The sequence below is a fragment of the Stigmatopora argus genome, chromosome 4, assembly GCF_051989625.1.
Source record: "Stigmatopora argus isolate UIUO_Sarg chromosome 4, RoL_Sarg_1.0, whole genome shotgun sequence".
NCBI classification, from domain to species: Eukaryota; Metazoa; Chordata; class Actinopteri; order Syngnathiformes; family Syngnathidae; genus Stigmatopora; species Stigmatopora argus.
Window position 1 is genome coordinate 14,398,634 of NC_135390.1, and position 20,324 is coordinate 14,418,957.

The window sequence follows — 20,324 nt, forward strand, 5'->3', positions numbered from 1 at the left end:
CATGTTTTTACATGTTAGTGAAATGTACGAACTAGTCAGCAAAGAGATGACATAATAATATTAATAAAAACAATTATATGTTGTTGTACAATCAGTGACAACATAATTATACATTCTTTACAATAAATGCACAGGGAAATTGGGCTTTTGCAGCTGTGATTGATCATAATCTTTGTAGTTGTTGAAGTTTGTGATTGTATTTATAGATGGATTGAAAAATAAACCATTAAACCAATCAATAATACAATAGAGTATCTACAATCTTATTTAATTACCCAATATATTAGTAACATGTCCTAAGAGAACATCATTGCAACCTCCTGAAGGAAAAACGAGTCGTGTTAAAAACGGCCACTAGATGTCAGCAGCGCACTGCAGCGCATCGCCCAGATCCAAAGAAGAGTTATCAGTCAGGAAGAACCAGATTAGAATTGTGGCCTGAATGACCTCATACCGTGGCCTCTTCCTCCTCAAATTCAACGCTCCATCTTTTAATTGGGTGAATATTTCACGCCGAGAAAGACATTTCCTCACCCTTTCTCTTCCTCACCCTTTCTGCTCGTGACTCGAACATCTGACAGGTCTATACGGCCTACGCCGGACACTAGAGCAGAGCTGTCAATGAGCTCATCACGTGGGTTTGTTTCATCTCGTGTGAAGAAAAACCAGGAGGGAGAATGACACTCCCTCACGGCCTGCATCAGCACCGCAGTGACGTGGGGTGGTGTGTGGGCTAAATCTAAAGTGGTGCACAATGCACCAACCCCACCTCCTCCATGAACGGAATCCCAGGATATCCCACCCCTCATCCGTTTCCAATCCTCCGCCCCTATTTTTTTCCACTATTTTCTTCCACCTTCTCACTACAGTATATCTATCACCCCTCCTTTTTCTCCCTTCTTTCAACTCGGGAGCGCCGCCGCTCGGTCGTGAGGATTTCTCCCTTCTCGGTCAAAATGGAGGAAGAGGTCTTCGGCTTAATGAGGGGAGCGCCGATTCCCCGATCGAATCTGCGCCGATGAAAGGCTCCAGCTCGGTCGTGTGAGAAGAGCCTACGCTGAATCGCCCCGTTTTGTGGATTTTTCGCAGGGGGGCTGCTTCGCGTACGAAAGCCCAGCCATGAGCGCGGCGGAGGGGCTGGATGAAGCTGCGAAGGACGCTCCAGACGTAGCGGCGTTTTTCAAATCCGGTAAGTCAGGAAGGGGCGAGTCTCGCCCCAACAAGGGGGGGGAGTAACGGCACGATCGTCGGCGTTAGCTGGCCTCACCTCCCGGTAACTAGATGTGATCGTGATCGTTGACCGCATTTTGATTCCACCGGCTTGTCATGCTGACTAAAAATGCGCGATCAAGTGCTGCGTGCCTGCCTTATAAATCCAAACTGGACCCATATTAATGATCATAATACAATACGAAGGCCAGGCCAATAAAGGTTTATTCATTCGTTAAGACTATCTATATCACGCATGAATGGGCAATACATGGCACGCACGAGGCCTTTCTGACATGATGGATGTCACCACCATCATCATTACGAATTGCCAAGCCCTTCTGTAACAATGCATTCAAAACATAAACACGTTTTATGGGGCCTGCTCTAGTGGGTGACATCATGCGCCAGTGTTGTTGTGGTGGTGGTGCTGAAGAGAAGAGAACTGTAATCATCTGAATTGTATTAATATGCATGCATGCATGGTGTCATTTCATTGCCTGTGTCAAACGTACACAATATTATGTGCACCAGTACAGTGGAGAGTCAAAGCTGCATATATGTACGCCCCTGACAATGATCAGACACTAGCTGACAGTTTTTAGAAAGCTGCTATTTTTTTTTAAATAATGTTGAAAAGTGAACTTTTCACAACAGCAGTACAATCCATCAAACCACAAGAGCTGTCTCTTGTCAAGGCAACCAAAATACCAGGATTTCGGCGGATGCAATGATGCTTCACGCCACTATAAACTATCCACAATAGTAAACAATAACTAGAAATATATAGACTTGTATTCCACCTGACATCATTGTTTCTCAACAAAATGATGGGTTGGCAATTAACACTGATCTACCATTCAAATTAAACATTCATTTATTTTCTGAACTGCTTTATCCTCATTATGGTCACGGGGGGTGCTGGAGCCTATCCCAGCTGACAGGAGACGGACAACCATGCACACTCACACCCATACCTAGGAGCAATTCAGAGTGTCCAATCAGCCTACCATGCATGTTTTTGGAATGTGGAAGGAAAATGGAGTACCCAGAGGAAATCCACGCACGCCGGGGAGAACATGCAAACTCCACACAGGTGGACCGAGCTGGATTTGAACCCAGGACCCCAGGGCTAACCACTCGTGCCACCTCACATTAAACAGTAAACCGATATTTAATGTATTGCAGTGGCACGTTGGTTAATTCAAAGATGATCTGTTACTATGCTCTGGTATGGTGGATAAGTGGACAGCATGCCACCTCACAGTTCTGAGAGCGAGGGTTCTATCCCTGGTGGGTTCTAACCTTCTTGTGTGGAGCTTGCATGTTCTCCCCATGCCTACATCCTAAAACATGCATGGTAGGCTGGTTGAATGTAGTTAAATTATAAGGCACATTTTATGAACAGTAATTGGAATGACATTGGAATATTATGCAAATTGTAAATTGAAAACAGAATATGCAAACATTTAAAAATATTTCAAAACATAAGTTCATTACACTTGACAATGACAAAATGTTTAATGTTAATGTATCAATATCTAACATATTAATGTTGTTTTTCCTCTCATTTTGGATTTGATACTGGAAATATTTGGTCACCCAATTTTTGGAGAACGCTTATATGGTGGCCAAGACACACTTTCTCAGTTGTATTATTTTTAGTTTTTTTGAATGTACATTTTCTGGATGTACATAGTGGATGATAGGTGTGACGGTAGACTGCCATTGTAAGACCACCACTTATCCACACCATCACCCACAAGAAGCAGCTGTTTCCCCCTCTCTTACTCAGCTGTTTCTCTTTCTTGACACCTGGTGCCATTGAGTCTCCTGTTCACCATCTCTACATTTGCAAAAACACAGCATGCACATGTTCACCAAATTACATATCACGCGTTCAATTCGATTCAATGCATGACTATTTCACTCATATTTTATGAAAAATCCATGTTTAAAATGTTTATTAGATCACATGTATGTCATTCATGCTAAAGTAATGTTAATTACATTTGTAATTCCCCTTTTTGTATGTTTATGTAATTGTGATGCCTGGTGCTCATAGTTGGCTGGGATGGGCTCCAGATTTTATCTACTGCCAAATGTGACTCTATGGAAGTAGTTGATCACTTCATATTTTAAGTTCACATTTATCCTTCCAGCTTTCACCTTAAAACAATTAACTTGACCTCTGAGTCAAGTCCAAAGAATGACCCAAAATAACCCCTAAATGATCCACCTTTTGCATTCTATTATTAATTTAGTGTTCTCTTGAGTGATCTATAATGGAATTACTGCAATGGAATTATTGTACACAACTGCATTGTGAAATTCAATTGGCTCAGAAACTATTGGACACACTTTGCAATAAAATGTCAGATTGTCAAACCAACTTAAGCTTTCTGTGGCCATGTTCAAGGCTAACTAGACTTGCCACACTTTAGTAGTCTCTCCATGAAAACTCAGGTTCAGTGTTTTCCTCATTTTTTCAAACAAAATGGTCCTTCGGTCAAATAGTGAGTCTCAAAACTATTGACCACGGGTGAGCATTGCAGACAGAATTTCAAATGTTTGCCAGCCTCTAGTGTTGAATAATGGATTTTTACACATCGAGAGAATAATTTACAAATTGAAACCTGAGGATTTCTAGTGCATTTTCACAGTTACATTTCATTTTAATTTATGTGGCGAACACAAGGAGACTGACCAAATAATGTATTTTATATGTAAGCATACTTAGGAATTGTGGATATAGGGAAGGACAAATAAAAAAAAGAGTTAGGCATACTTGAAGGGATAAACAAGCTTTCAGCCATCAAATTACAGAGTTCAAGTTTGTATGGACCACGCCTTGCAAAAGTAGGCTTCTCTGCTCTCAATACGCCTGAACTGCGTCTAATTGCCAGTTGGTCAGAGTTGAAGACCAAAAACATAGATCGTTATTGGCTATGTTTCTGAATAGCTGACCCCATGTACCATTCCGACTTTCTTTTAACCCGCGAAAAAATAGTTTGCAAGGAAAGATTGTCTTTTTATATATTTTTTTAATTGTGTGTAGTCACCACAATGTCTTGTATATCCATCTCTGAATTACTAACTAGAACAAAAAATAAGGACTACAATTGTCTGCTGAAGAGTTTTTTGGGGTATTTATATCGGGTATTATATTGTGCTTCCTTAGTATAGAGTTTCATTTATTCATAATTTTTTCATTCATTGCTCAGGGAAAAATAGATTAAATACAATCATATCTTTGCATTCGCATTGCTGCCTTTAATATTTTAGGTAAATCCAGAATGTTAACTGAATTTTTGATAATACGAGCTAGGGCTTAAAAGAGTGAAGATCTAGTTGTTGGTCATTGTATAAAGAGGCGATGAAAGATGAGTTCAAGATATCTTATCAACGTGAAAGTATCCATTTGTATACTTTTTAATAAGTTTCGTGTATCAGGATACCCCATTACCTCACTTACACAATGAATGCAATAGCAAAGAGGTAGAAATCATTACATCCCACCCACGTTGCCCTGGGACATAGAAGTGGGGTGGAGGAATGATGCCCGAGTGAGGCAAGTTTAGAAGAAGGATGGAGTTGGAAACATAAAAATAGAATACGGGCTGGTCTCAGTGTCTCCTGCAAAACCCTGATATGATAAGCGAGAACCCTGCAACGGTTAACTGGCAACTCCCACTGGTTATACTTCTATTGTCTCCTATTGCTCTCATCTCCCACACAGCAGGCTACTTTAAATATACCACATACCTGTGCATGGACATTTGTGCAATAGAGAAGAGGACCTTATTTATTCATATTCATATTATTCAAGTTGTGGCTGCAAGCATCCAGAAATGTTGAACTAAGAATTGTTTGCCAAGTGGAAGGTTGACGCACGTTTGGTATGAAGAACTACGAGAAGGACTAACTAGCAGTTTACACAAATTTGTCCAGGGAAGTTTGCGCAATGAAACGGCCACATGTTTTCAAAATATTTTTTCATTCAAGCTTTTTTACTTTTCATTCGGGTGGTCGCTGTATGTCTTCGAGCTCTGAGGAAATGGGGAGTGAAAGCTCAAGGCTGCGCGCTTTCTTTCTCAAAAGATGAAATCTGGGATACCTGGACTTTAATTGCTAATTCCCCACTTTGTTCCGTTTTAACAATGAGTGGACTAGACAAAGATAATAGCTGTTGATTTATTTTCAAATCCACCTTATTGATTTTTTTTTATATGGAATGAGTTGTGGACACCCATAGTCACACTTTGTGCCTAGTGTTCTCTTACTGTGTCGTTATTCATTCTCTTTCCCTCTTACTGAGCCCTTAAAGTGGCTGCACACTGGCATGCACATTAAGATTACTGATAATTCAAATTTCAAGCCATCTCTCAAAAGAGATGGCTCATTTCATGGGGTAGTTCCATCATACAAGTTTTTTAAAAGATAGTTTCACTGTGGTTTTAAATGTTATCAGATTTTGGTAGGCTGCCACATGCTTCAGTTTATTCACAGTTCCTCTTTTTAAACAAAATGGTCTTTTTTGGGCGTATCGCGCTTATCTTAAGGTTTATTTACATGCACTATGTGTGTGAGCTTCATTCTACTTGACTTTTGTCAACAGCTGTGCATGGCCTGTTCAACACAAACTGTGCTCTCTCCCCCTCTCAAGAGTGCAGACAACATTCCCATTTGCTTTGAAGACACAGCAAGCTTTGATCCGCGTCGCGTGAACATTGCCAGCCCACTGGTCCTCTGGTTTAGAGAGGCTAAACTGCTGCTTGGCCTTCCCGTCGTGAATAGAAAATCAAACTTGGCATCCAACCATTTAGTCTTGCAGAATTACTAACATAGATTACATGCATACAGCAATTGCCCAGAGAGTTTGTCTGAGCATCATCAATGTCTTTGTGGGTATATGGCAAGTAGCATGATCTTTTGATCTCCAGTTTTACACCCCTTGCAAATTAATTGTCTATAGGCATTCTCTCCTGACCAGACGGTCTGGCCAAACCACTTTGTATAAAATGAAACAGGAAGTGGACAGGTGGTTGCAGTAATCCTAAAGCATATGCCTTGCTGTTCTTTTATAGCGAGACAGCTGGGTAAAGCTGAGGCAGCGTAGACCTAAGCCGACCCTCATCCTTAACTTTCTCTCGCTGTGATCTTGTGCTACCACAGCGTCCTACTAAGGTGACCTAGAAAGAAGTCTTGTCAGTTGGTAGCTTGGTGTAAGACACATTTATCCAAATAAAACATGCTTTCAGTATCTGGCAGAGTTGGTAGTTTGTTTTTAGATTGCGTAAATTCAGTCCAATTGGCATGGAATTGTCATGCTGTATTACTGCACATCTTATTTCCTTTATAAAAGCAGTAAAAACCTCCTTGAGCACTATGTGACAAGTTTTATCTAAAAAAAAGTGACATTTCAAAGTTGTGAACTTTCACCTCAAAATACAGAGTATACATATTTTATTTTCACTTTCTTTAACAGTGATGTCTAAATGTGTCTTATGTCTTTCCAGATTTCTCACTTCCAAAATGTGAATCTAAACTGGATGGACCTGGTCAAACCTCAGGTAGGATGCAATTTTCTTGGAATGTTAGGATTGCATTTTCTTGACATTGTGTCAGTCACAGCAGTAATTGCACGATTACATGTACGCTAATTAGTTTGACATCAAACCGTATTACTTCTTGCGAGATAAACTGGGATTATCACAGATGGGCCTATTTGAGGACTTGATTAATAAATGTGTTTGACAGATTGTTCGTTTTAGGATAATGTGACTTCCATGACTTCTTTATTTTCCGTAATTTCCTTACTGTAAACCGCTACTTTTTTCTCTGAGTTTGAACCCTCAGCTTCCATAAAGGGGTCATTTATTCATGGGTTTTTAATTTATTTAATTTTTTTGACAAATGAGCTTCACATTTTTCTGTTGAAAACTAACAAAAGAAAAGCTTTTAATTTTATTTTATTTTATATCCACGACCCAGTTTATCATGATGTCATTATGACAATCAACTCTCCTTTGCTCCAACGCAAAGGTTTCCTTAGCTTTGTTTTATTGTTCCAAAATCTTCGTTTGTGCCAAGGCAATCGTTTTCCAAGGATGCTTGCTTTGAATATTCTCGACACTACTTTTGTTAGTGCTGCCCTTTCAAACAAATGAAAAGTTTGACATACTGCCAAAAGCATATTGCTAGCCATGATGTCTGCTCTAGCCAGACTGGTTTGAGACAGTACCATTTTCTGTTGGAACTCAATGATGCATCTTTACCCTGATAATTTAATGTAACCCTAGCCCTGTTTATATTTTCCTTGTTTTTTACTTTGTTCAGGGACTGCGTGTTTGGTCTGTATTTTGTTTCCTTTTAGAGATTTTGACAGGATCTTCATTGCATTGTTCCTGTTTTTCAATCCAAACCATGCAGGCTTGTTTGTCCGCACTATTTTTCAAAACACTGTTAAATTCATGATTTTGTGAGGGTCCTCTAAGGAAGTTTTCATGATTTTTTTTGTGAGTCCCAAACAAAGCACTGATTGACGATCTTTAAACTCAGGAAAACAGCTTGCTTGTGTGTGCTTGTTATTAACGGCATCATCTCCTGTTGGAGTGTTGGATAATAATAGAAGAATACATTAAATGATGATTTAGAGACTTTTTATTTTTACACTATCAGATTGGTCACGCACTAGAAAACAAGTCATTGTCATCCATTGTTTGAGCTGTGATTGTTTTTTTCTCTCAATACCAGTAAGGAAGGCCTTGGGTCAAACGTCTGTTTCCTGTTGGTGCTGCACATCATTAAAAGTGTTACATGAATAATATAAGCAGTGATAACATTTTTAAGCATTTTAAAGAGGCTTTTGGCCAGGCGCTGGGATGTTTGGATATAATGACCAAAAAGATGACAAAATAATAAAATTGACACTGTGTGAAAAAAAAATGTGACCATTTTAGTATTTAACTATTACAATTTTGATTGGCACTTTGAAGTGGGATTTTTATCATTTTGTTTACCTCAGAAGGGCAACATCATATCATATAAAGGTGTACTTTACATTAAAGCATGTGAATTTTTTTACTTGTTTTTGTATTAACTACTCTATATGATCTCCACAGTTTATTTATTTGATCTTGTTTATAGTTTTTTCAAAGGTCGACGTTTAAATCTATTGCTTAATCATTGTATGGTTGGACTTTTTTGTGGTAAAGCTTGTACATGCACATACCCATACAAACGTGCTCTGTAGTCGCACATATAGATTTACAGGCTAAGCATGATTAGAGTAAATATTTGGACACTCCCCAGTTATGGTCTGGCACTTAGGCCCAGATAATCTGTAAGGGTAAATCGCTAGCTGGTCAATCAGGACGATTCAGAATTCCTACATTGAGAATATTATCTGATTTAGCATTGAGGCTCCAAGCGGTACGGGTACGAGTCCAACAATGATCATCCGGTCACACTATGTAACCCTTCTACTTCTTTGAAGGATAAGTATTATAATGAGTATTATTACCGCATATTTTTTAAAATAATTTATTTAACTCAGGGTTTCTTAAATAGTGGGCTGCCATTGGCAGGGCTGGGCATCCCATCCATTTTGACTGGAAGGGTTAGGATCTCCTTCTCAAATTGGATTGCACATCTAGTGCCGACAATGGCAGCCAAAAAGGCATAAAAGTGCCTGTAAAAGGTTAAGAAAAATGTGGTACATTTACTGTATACTGTCTTTCTTCACTTTCTCTTTATTCACCTAATACGTATTCCTCCTTTACTCTCTTCTGGATGTAAAAGGACAAAAGTAACCCCCACTGCCACCCTCTTCTCTTCCTTCCTGCTCCATGTGGTTCTGTTTAGTTTAATTCAGTTCAGTAGTGAACTTCAGCTGTGTTTCTCATCCGTCCCCATGTCACTCTGCGGTCCCTTTTGGATTTTGCCTTTGAATACTAAACGTGCACAGCAGCCAGACAAAAAGGCTGGCATAACCACGCATACTGTATTCAAATAACCTTTTTAAGAAGTAGGAAGTGGTATTCTTTGAAGTTTTTGTTGTTGAATTCACCCAGCAAGGTTCAGCTTGAGTTATATTTAACTGCACATGTTCCTTTGTTTTTGTTTTGTTTTGTTTTTTGTAATGTATTCTCATCCAACATATAATTATTCTCACATGCAGGATGGGCAGATGAATTAGTATTAGTTTTGGGACAAAATATCATTTGAAAATACATATTGCGATAAAAAAACGTCACGCTATGCATCGAGTTTCAGTAATCCATCAATCCTCACAAATGGCTGGGACAGAATGAAACAAAGTTGAAATTACAAAGTTGTTTTTTTGGAAGGATACTCTATCGTAACATATTGTATCCTCCCCCCAGCATATCGAGGTGCATCCTTAAGTGTTGATTCACGGTCATTCATAAATGCTTTGATTTAACGGTTTAAGTCATACACCTGTTAAAAATTCATCTACAGTGTTTTTGCTGGTTGCAGCCAAGTCATACATAGACACAACTAAGCAACTATTCTATATACTAATCAAATCTTCATATTATTTATTGGTCATGCCTCTATGACTATGTTTAATATAGAATAAAAGTTTCTAAATACTGTTCGTTATTATTGCATCTTTAAGCTAAACGGCGCTTTCATATTTAATGCACTATTACTGATGTGACATTGTCAAGTCTTATATAACATTTGTTTGTGTGTATGAGAAGGGAGGGCTTTATAAGGCACATGACCAAGCGTCAGGCCTGAGGCAGACAACATCATTTACGCAAAAACACTTAGACAGACAAACCATTCGCATACACATTTCTCCCCACAAACACAGATGCACAATGAATACATAAAGTATACCGTGCTGCATGCTAATTAGATCCATCTGGTCTGAATAACATTTGCCTTAGAGTCAATTTTTCCTTTGCCCTGCCAACATCTTCACCGTAATACTCATCGTCATTATCATTACAAAGTCAAAATGGATCTCTTAAGTTTCCTCCCTTCTTTTCACTCCACCTCCCACTCTGTCAAGAAACATTTTTCTTCCCAAAATCGTCATCTTTGTCTTCTGTTGCTACCTTCGACCTGCTCTTTTCCTGGAAGGTAATGATGCACAGAAGAGTAAGGTTTCCGCCATTTCCTCTGGTCCATTCACCATTGGCTTCTCACCTTCTGTCAGCATTATGGACACAGCAAATGGGAGGCAGGCTACGCACAAAGGGTGGGGTGGGTGGGGGATGTTGTCTGAATGCACTTTGCTCTTTGATGTGGGGGTATATTGAATAAGGATGCATGGCTGCAGGAGCACTGGAATGTCAGTGGATCTTAGATTAACTTACATTTCACATTTGCTCTGGTTTTGTAGGACTGATGCTCATCTTTGCTGTTTGTGCAATTATAGTATAGGGAGAGAAAGTGTTTCTTGCCAATTATTTTTGCACTAGCGGAGGGATACAATTCGGTTTTCTCCTGAAAATTATATAAGGTTAATCTTGTGACTAGAATAGGGAATTAGATTTTTTTAAAAGTGATTCTCTGTTTTTCCTGTAGATGTTATGATGGAAAAGAAACCAGTGGATGGTTAGCTGGAATACATGAAATGCAGACCTTGAGTAGATCCTCATTTATATATATGAACTATTTTGTGCTGCTTTTATTCATCATATGTTGAGAAGATGACTAGGAGGTGATATGTCTGTCCACATCTCTTCTGTTTCTTGTAAGTATAATAGTATTCAAGTTCTACCTTTTGACAACTTAGCTCCATTCAAACCAGCATTCAAGTTATCTTGTATATGAACCAAGGATTTGAGCCTCTTCTCAGGAGCATTACTACTTTTTTTTGGTCCACTTGCTAATTAATACATTTCCTCTAGTTTTATGGTTATACGCAGCTGTGTGTGATGACAATAAAGGCTTTTGATTTGATTTGATTTGCCTGTCATAAAAACTAGTTTTCATTTGACACATCCTTTTCTGAACAGAGCTCGCCTTAACCACAAAGCTTGATTTTTAGATCTGACCCTTTGATGATAGTCCTTCACTGTAAAAGTGTTTTTACATCATCAAAGCAGATATTTGTGACATCATATTCCTGTGAAGGTAAACGAAATCAGCAGCAGCAGTTAGTACTTGTACTTTTTGCACTGTTTCTTTACTAATTACATTTCACTGACTTTAAGAAGAACGATACGGTCTGTCACGTCTTTATAAATACTTCATAGTTGAAAATGCCGTTCTAATTGCAAACCGTGATTAGATTTGGATGTTACTCAGTACAAAGCCATCTTGGTTGTTTTGGATGACATGACAGTTTCGCAGCAAAATGATTTGACAGCAAGAATAGATTCTTTTGACTTGTTTTTTTTAATGACGCATATCTGCGTCACCATGTTGTAAAAATTACCTCTGGAAATACTCGCATCTACATGAATACCAAATTTCTAGTGTAGTACACAATTGTTAAAATTACTTAACAGCACATCCTTTTTAAAATTAAATTGGGTTATATCACATAATACTATTGCATTGCAATATAATTACGTTGTAATTGTTTAGCTACAGTGTGCAGCCACAACATTGGCTTTCATTGATTCCATTGACTCCGCCTCCTCTACTCTTTCCTCAGCGTTTTGTCTCATGTCATTAGTTCACCTGCCATCCGGTTCAGGTAACAAATGCGCTGTTATTTCGAACCCATTCTTTAAACTTCCCATTTCCTCATCTGTGGTCTGAGGCAGCTCTTACAATGATGATGTATGTACACCCATACAAACCAACACATTTCTCTCCCATTTGCACCCAGTCTATGAAGTGTTAGTTGGTGCACAGTGGCTTGATGGCTGTTTTTGTTGTTGTTGTGAGGCAGTACAATCAGTGGATTGAGCAAAGTTTGTATTGAAGAAGCTGATGAATGGTCTTCCTTGAGCTGTATAAAGTATCCCCCCATACTGCTTTGTCTCATTCATTAATGTATTTATGTAACTCAGCTGGCTACACTGAGTATCTGCTGTTTTCAAAAGGAGTCTTAAATACAGATAGTTGCACATGGTACTCAATACTGAAAAAGGCCTTGTCCTCTTTTATCATGGTGATGATACACAGGGCACAGATGCATCAGGAATATCAAGGCGGCATTATGCTTACATGTCAAGCTCTATTTTTTTTGTCCGATTGCCTCACCAGGGCTTTTTTTCCGTAAGACCTGTCAAGATCAGACGTCCCAGTTGACGACATAGCTCAGTGTATTAGGTCTCTGAGGCACATAAAACCCTAGATGACAATCCAGTACAACTGATTCTAGTTGGATCAGTTAAAAATGTGACCTACATAGAATATGGCACCATATACAGTACACATGTAGATGTCATTTTTTAGCTCAACACTAGAAAGCCTCTCATTTTATCTGTAACTGAGACCAGGGACGACACATGTATTTTTCATCTTTTGCTTTGAATTATTTTTTTATAACTGCAGTTTGGGAAGATCAGGTAGTTTGTTTGCCAAGCCTGGCCCTCCCAGTTGGAATTTTTCGGAATTTATATCATAAAAATCACTTAATCTTGAGATAATTTTTTGGGGACTATGATCCATCCAGTATGACCATTGGTCACAAAATTGCCTTCTGCAACACAAAGGGATTTCTAACTTTGGATCCGTCACGACTATCCACAGCGGGTAGCTAGATGTATCATTAGTATTGATGACTTCTTTAGAAACTTTTTTAGTACTAGAATTAATATGGAGGCAGGCTAATAATTTTAGGCTTGTTACAGCCCATATCAAAGCTCAAATTGTGAGTGTGCTTGTTCTAAGGTCAGTAAACAATTAAATTGTTATTTTTTTAATCGAGATGCTACAATAAGGATGAGAAGCGTCATTATTAAAGCCTATTCCTCACATAAAAATAACAGTAGAAATTATATTTGGCTGGCTTAACTTCTCTCAGTTTTGTGGGGAGTAGTTTCTTAGGCAATCTGGGAGGGGGAAACTGTTTAATGCAAAGCATTCGTTGTTACTAAATCTTGTGTTTGGGAGGAGTTACTGACTAGAAGGACAAGGCAAAGAAAAGACAGTTGTGTTAGCAAAAAAAAGAAGTAGTTGGCAGTGCCTTCACGTTTCTGCCGCTCAATGGGTGACAGGACATTAGTCGATATATGGTTCTGCTTTTTTCTGGATGCCTTCTTGCCATGCAACCATGTTACCGTCAGAGAGCAAAGAGTGGTTGGAAGCTAGTAATGGTTGAGCTTACCAGGATGTAGCATTTGCCTAGACTAGGCGTTCGGGACGGTTTCGTTTATCAATGTCGGTGCTGGACAACCACAGTTGGCAATATGCCCAAGCAGGGAAATTTCTGATCAGACTCTCAGGTAAATAAAATTATTTTCTTTACACTCACACTTCATTTGCTTCTTTTCTAAAGTAAGATAAATATATCAGTCTTTGTAACATTTAGGAAAACATTTTTTGTAGAAGAGGTTTGCATGTTTTCCACGAGCTGGCATGGGGTTTCTCTGGGTCCTTAGGTTTTCTTCCACATTGCCAATAAAACATGCAGGATAGGCTTGTTGAACACTCAAAATTGCCTCGAGATATGATAGTGGCCATGCATGGTTGTCCGCCTCCTCGTGCCCTGCAATTGGCTGGCCACCTATTCAGGGTGTCCCCTGCCTGGCGCCTGTAGTTAGCTGGGATAGGCTCCAGCACCCCCACGACCCCAAACTCCATGTGCTTTTTTTTTGGATTGGATAACTTTATTCATCCCGTATTCGGGAAATTTCATTGTGACAGTAGCAAGAAAAGGCATAGTTATAAGTTAGACAGTACAGTCAAAGGCCGCAGAACAACAAAGCAAAGGCAAAAGCACAAAGTACAAAGCAAATCAAAGCATTTGCCTGATACTATGCAATATATACCGTTCTTATTTACATACCCTTCTTATTTCCATGCACTGTACTGTAAAACACGAGTGTTAGTGTATTTCAGATCATGGCATTCAGACCAGACTTTCACGTTATTAAAGGGAATATACTGAAGACTGTTTATTGGTGTGAAAGAGTTGGTGGTGCTAAAATCTTTTACCACTACATCCTGCCTTCTTTCTGAAATGCATGCTTTTGTGTGTCCTCTAAAGAACAAAAAAACATTATTTAAAACTAAAATATTTCATTGTCTTATTCTGAGACCCAATAATTAGTGCATGTCGCTGTCCAAGGTGTACTTATACGGCATTTGTATTGTTTTCTCCCAGGTGAATCAGTATGACGAAATAATTGCAGCGGAGTCAAGATATAAATATAGAATATGGTGCCATTTCATCCCCCATGTCCATTTAAATATGCATACAATTGGTCTGGCCCTTGAGCATATGCTATGCATTAGTAGAAAACACTAACACAGATGGCCTAAATGATGCATTAGTTGCAACTTCCATTTGGGACCTCATTTAGCAAGTGTACTAAATCAGGTAAACAAACTAACATTGCGGCTGAGTGCAAGACTCGTTATAGTTTAATTTTGTCTAAATAAATGTGTGAAGTAACAAGCTGATGAACTAAATCTCAAATGATGGTCCTTTTACCCTATACACAATTATTTGACTGAAAGATATTTTGTTGTTGTTTTAAACATCACTAGTTGTTGCTTATTCAGCTACTGTTGACCATGGACTAAAGTATTCCTAGGAAAGCACTAAATACTACTAAGTGATGCAGACAGTTTCTAATAGTGAGGCCAAGGGGACCACTTCCCATAGAAGGGAGGGAGTTAGAGCACTGCATTCTGTGTGTCATCAGTGATCACAACAAAGCCAATGGGAAGAATAACTTGAATATGTGTTCATCTCCTCAGAGAAAAGGTTGTTAATCAGGCCTACCAAGGTGTGAAATTAACATTTAAACCGTTGTAGCAGCATCATAAAACCTCAAGCATTACACTCGGAGTGAGTGGAAGACAATGACGCAAAGAAACTGCTTGAATTATACATTTTAGTGTCCTCACAATGAGCTCAGTAAAATAGTTTATCTCCAGTCAAAGCTTCTTGTCTACTGTTCTCTTGAAGCTCTCTAGAGTTGCAAATAGGCTAATAAACATCAACTATTGTAGATTAAATAACATGTGACAGTGTCAGTCATATGATACTATTCTTAAATGTTTAAAGTTACGCACTAGTACCTATTTACACAAAGATATGTACAAAACGATCATTATTTGAGTCATAATATGTTATTGTCCCTACAGAAATGTGAAATCTCAGTAAGCTGTACAAAAGTCTCTACATTACCCAATTATTGTGACACATAAATCTTATCTTTTTTCTGTGTTGGTGAGGGGGGGTATTTTCAGGTCAAGGGGTTGTGGTAGGAGTGAAGTGTTTTTTCTACTGAAAATCACACTGTAACAACAATATGAAAACCCCAATGAAAGTTGAGCTTACCACAGACTTCATGCCTCCTGGCAGCACTGGTTGTAGGCCACAGAACTCAATTGAGGCTCTATTTATGTGGTTTAATGACAGAACATTTGTGTACAATATAGCTTGAGAGACAGAAATTTAGCTTACAGTTGTTTGTCTGTGTGTGTGCATGCTTCCATGCATCTGTGTGTTTGTTTATGTGTGGGTATGTGTGGATGTCACACAGGGGACAAGACGTAACTGCCCATTCGAGACCTAATAGTTGCACTAAATGCACCACACGACAGCCTGATGTTTCTCCCGTATAAATGCATTTAAACCTTGATTTTGAACATTTTATGAGTAGAATTGGGCCTCAATTTTATATGTCAGAGTATTGGTCCCTTTTAAAATTATCTTAAATATGTTTACATAAACCCGTTTCGTAGTGTAGAGGTTCACTCGCCTGATTTCGGTGCGGGGAGGCGCGGGCTCAATTCCCCCTGGTGCCGATATGTTTGGGAGTGCGCATGGTAATTTGTCTACGACTGACTGGCCTCCAGTCTAGGGTGTATTCTGCCTTTCACCCAAAGACAGCTGGGTTAGGCTCCATCAACCTCCGCAATTCTTTCGAGGATGGGCGGTATAGAAGATGAATGTTTACATAATATGTGTAATATGTATTATGTGTCCTAGTGTCCTATGAAGATGGCTTCATATGTTACACATGTATACCTGTAAGAATTGTCCAGTTTTTACACAAACTATTTCCGTAATTTGTTATCTGTCATTATCAATAGCATGGTCAGCAGCTTGTGTATAAAAATAACATTTAATGGATGTTATCTAAAATCCCTTTCTAATCCAACTCACATGCACAATCCTGCCCTAAAACATCCTACTTTTCTTGTCTCACCACGTCACCAAAGTAAGCACAACCAGAGCACTGTGACTAGTCCTCTAAATGTATATCCCTTATATAAAATACCCTTTAGCATGGTTCACACATATTTTACTCCAACACCCCTGTTTTCACAATGGGCAGTTTTACTTGGATATCAAAAGGCAAATACAGCCTACAGAAGACTAATTTTAAAATGAAGTCCCACGCTCATTTTGCGACCTCAGCATGTAAGCTTCAATTTTGTGTCCCTCTCTGTATTCAGTGGTTTTGTGTTGTCTTGAAAATCACATCTAGAAACTAAGGGGGAGCCTATCTTAACATGTTCCTTTTGATCTTACCAGGCATTTGAACTACTGTATAACGTAAAGTAAATAGGGAAACTATGGAGGAAGGATAACGATAGGATAGGTTGACTTTCGTCTTAAATTGTTTATTTTCATTAAGAAGTGCACAACAAAATGTAGTTATAGCTCTTAGCCCCTGCAAGGAGACATTACAAAAAATACAGTAAAAATAGAAATTCTATGCATAAAACATAAAAACAATATGAATAATATATATCACGTTGTTGTATTAAGAAGAGTGTAACAGTGCAAGTAAAGTGTAAACGTGTAACAGAATCATGGCTATTGCACATTTAAAATTAAGTGGAAAACATTTTTTCAGCTGCTAGCCTACTTCTTTAATCAATTCTTTACAGAAGATAAGCACATGATAATTCTTGCCAGCGTTACAGTATTTTTTTCATATTGTTGTCCAGGGATTACTCATTGACACTTGCATGGATATGTACTGTTTTCTATCTGACTACATGCATGCAAGAGTTAAAATAGAGACATCTAGCACTCCTGCACTGCTAAATGATTTACTACCTGTCATATGCTCAGTGGATCAACAGGATGATCGATGTGTCAGTCTTTTGCACAGATACTTTCATCCCTGCTTCCCTGCTCTTCTAGCTAGCTCCAGATCCATCTTCAATATCAAATGATACAATTAAAACGAGCCCACAGTGACTAATCCTACCCGTAAAACAGAGACTGAGATTGTGTCTTCTGGCAAGATATTTTAATGTTACTCCAGAGTTAAAAAGACATACATTTAAAAACAAACGCCAAAACAAACATCCATATTTCATGGTTTGTGATTGTTTTAATTAGTCCCAATTAGTAAGAGATATTTACCTTTTGCATGGAGGAAAAAAAAATAGAAATGGACTATTGTTTTTCACAGGTGGGCACTTACTTTGCATCTTCCAAAATTATGGATGCACATGGCAAACTGTTTAGTATTTTTATCTTCAAACAACATGGAATCATTTTTCTGTTTGCTCTGATTTTAATGGGCAGTCCACCAAAAGTTTGCTTGGTAAGAAGTTTTAATAGGAGAGAATGAATCTAACACAAAAACTTGAGTGATTTCGGGTTTGAGAGCGAGTGACATGAGTATTATATTTGCCATGCTTTTTGTAAACAGTTGACCTTTGTACTAAATGAAGTACTAGATATTTTGCACAATTGTTCAAATATTTTCTGTGACATTTTCTGCTAAAGATCTTGAATGTGTCTTAAAAAAACTCACCTCTTCACAGGCTGTCACTGCAACGGTTGATGTCGTATTCAGAACAGGCACGGTGTGCTTTCATGTGTGGAAATAAAATGAAAACTTCATGGTAATTTAATTTGTATTGACAAGTTAAAACTTGTCGCTGAAATCATAGTGGTACAGCAAGCACCGTGAGATCAATTCTCACTCAGCGGCAGTGTGATTGTGAGTGCGAATGGTTATCTGTCTCTGTGTGAGCCCTACGCCTGACTGGTGACCATTTTAGGGTGTCGACCGCCTTTCGCCAAAATCAGCTAGAATGACTGCACCTGGCACACCGTTACTCCGAAAAGGATAAGCAGTGTCGAAAAAGAATGGAAGTTACAAATTATCCGGGTCCTTTCATTTATGGCAAACGTTGTTCTTTTTTTGTAGGATTTCATCGTAATGAAGACATGAAGGCCATTGATGTGCTTCCTATCCTCAAGGAGAAAGTGGCCTTTCTCTCAGGTTGGACACTAAAATCTGATTATCAAATCATACAATACTGTAATTCAAGGGTAATGCTTAAGTGCCAAATTGTGGCTACCATTCATTTGGATTTTCACTTATACCAAACATATGCTCCAAACTGCCCTGCACATTGGGACCAATGTTGACTGTGCTTTTGTTACCTTGGTAACTGAGGGCATGAGGACACAAACAGCTACTGATAGGCCACAGTGGAAAGAAAAATGTGTCACTAAAGCAAAATGCCTGTTTAGATATTTATCTTTTCACTCAGGGTGGTAGCATTCATTTTCACGTGCTCACGATTGAAACATGCAGTTTTGGGAATGCCAAAGTTTAGCTAGTTTTAAATATGTACATACTGTTGATGTTATTTTATTAATAATATAAATGATTTTACTTTATACTCTGTTATAGGGTGTCACATTCTCTTGAAATATTATGTTCCATCTCAATTATACCGACTAGTGTCCCACCGTGTATGGATAATAATTATTTAGCCAATGAATTAAATGTAGACATTTTGTAAATTATGTGAGATTGTCCTGTTATCTTGTATTGATGCAATAGCATAAATCCTAGTGAGTGAGCCTAAAATAGTTTTTTTGTGAAGAAATAAAGCATGACATCACCAATGGGAACTTGAGCTGGATCAACACAGACCTTGGCTATGGCACAACTCCCCCAGGAGAAAAAAACAATTGTGTTCATTGCAAAACTATCATTAAAACAGGGTCTCAAAAGTTTTTTCAAAAGATGTAAAGCAAACAGCTGATTAAAAACTGTTAATGTTCCCAATAGCTGATCAAGGAAATATATTTCAGAGTTGGTGCTGTAGTTTTGTTAAGGTTGATTTTCTTGCACTGGCATTTTAATCTCTCTCCTCAACTCCATGCAGGAGGCAGAGACAGACGCGGAGGTCCCGTTCTCACATTCCCAGCACGGAGCAACCATGATAGAATACGAGCAGAAGACTTGCGTCGGCTCATAGCTTATCTGGCCACTATCCCAAGGCAAGTAATACGTAAATCACGTGTCTGTAGATCAAAACCTTAACGCTCTTTGGCATATTTGCTTAATGCTCTAAACCATTCCGTGAATATTCTCTCTCAACCTGTCATTTCACTCTACTGGCATTGACTCAATCACAACTGAACTGTTCTTGTTGTTGTGCCAGTAAGCTTTAAACCTGCCTGATATTAACAAGAGTTCTTTGATCGCTATTACAGCCTCAGGGAAAATGTACATTTTGGGTTTACGTACTGTATAATAAATGCAGGACGGAATACTTTCTCTGGAATAAATTGATTTAATTTTAGTTTTGTACCCATTTTCTATTACTCGATAACATTGTGGGGATTAGTAAGAGATGTATATATTGTATTCTTTCATTTGATTAAAGTACTCAAAGTTTAGTATAGTATTTTGGCCATTTTACTCATTTGTTTTTGTGAGATTCTCTCTCTCTCTCTCACTCTCTCACGGTCTCTCACTCACTCTCTCTATTGCTCTCTCTCACACTTTCTCAATCCCTCCCCTCTTTTTCTATCAAGCCCTTTAGCGGCTGCAGATCTGTTTTCATAGTGAGGTCAAAGCGAGTTACAGCAGGAGGCCCTGTGTGTTTTGCTCTCCTAACTGGACAGATTCTGATTTAAACCTTCTAACACCTAAAATTTACCTTTTATGGACTCATAGAGCAACACGTGGTAAGCAGTGGTGGAAAGGGTTTATTTTTTTATTTTCTTTAAA

The 20,324-nt window shown here is 38.5% G+C and overlaps 1 protein-coding gene across 1 annotated transcript; it reads left to right on the forward strand.

Annotated features, from left to right (window-relative positions):
* Positions 1 to 442: 442 nt before the first annotated feature.
* Positions 443 to 20,217, forward strand: LOC144072639 (triple functional domain protein-like). Its single transcript, XM_077597771.1, has 5 exons — positions 443 to 499; positions 1,090 to 1,189; positions 6,729 to 6,782; positions 18,501 to 18,575; positions 19,474 to 20,217. Exons 1-5 carry the CDS (start codon positions 443 to 445, stop codon positions 19,629 to 19,631), a joined length of 444 nt encoding a protein of 147 aa, XP_077453897.1. The 3' UTR covers positions 19,632 to 20,217.
* Positions 20,218 to 20,324: the final 107 nt, after the last annotated feature.

Bases quoted from the DNA above. Each gene is read 5' to 3' on its own strand.
- LOC144072639 (XM_077597771.1), top strand. From the start codon at position 443: ATGACCTCATACCGTGGCCTCTTCCTCCTCAAATTCAACGCTCCATCT. The intron at 500-1,089 runs GTGAATATTTCA...GATTTTTCGCAG, and splicing joins ACGCTCCATCTTTTAATTGG to GGGGGCTGCTTCGCGTACGA. The intron at 18,576-19,473 runs GTTGGACACTAA...AACTCCATGCAG, and splicing joins GAAAGTGGCCTTTCTCTCAG to GAGGCAGAGACAGACGCGGA.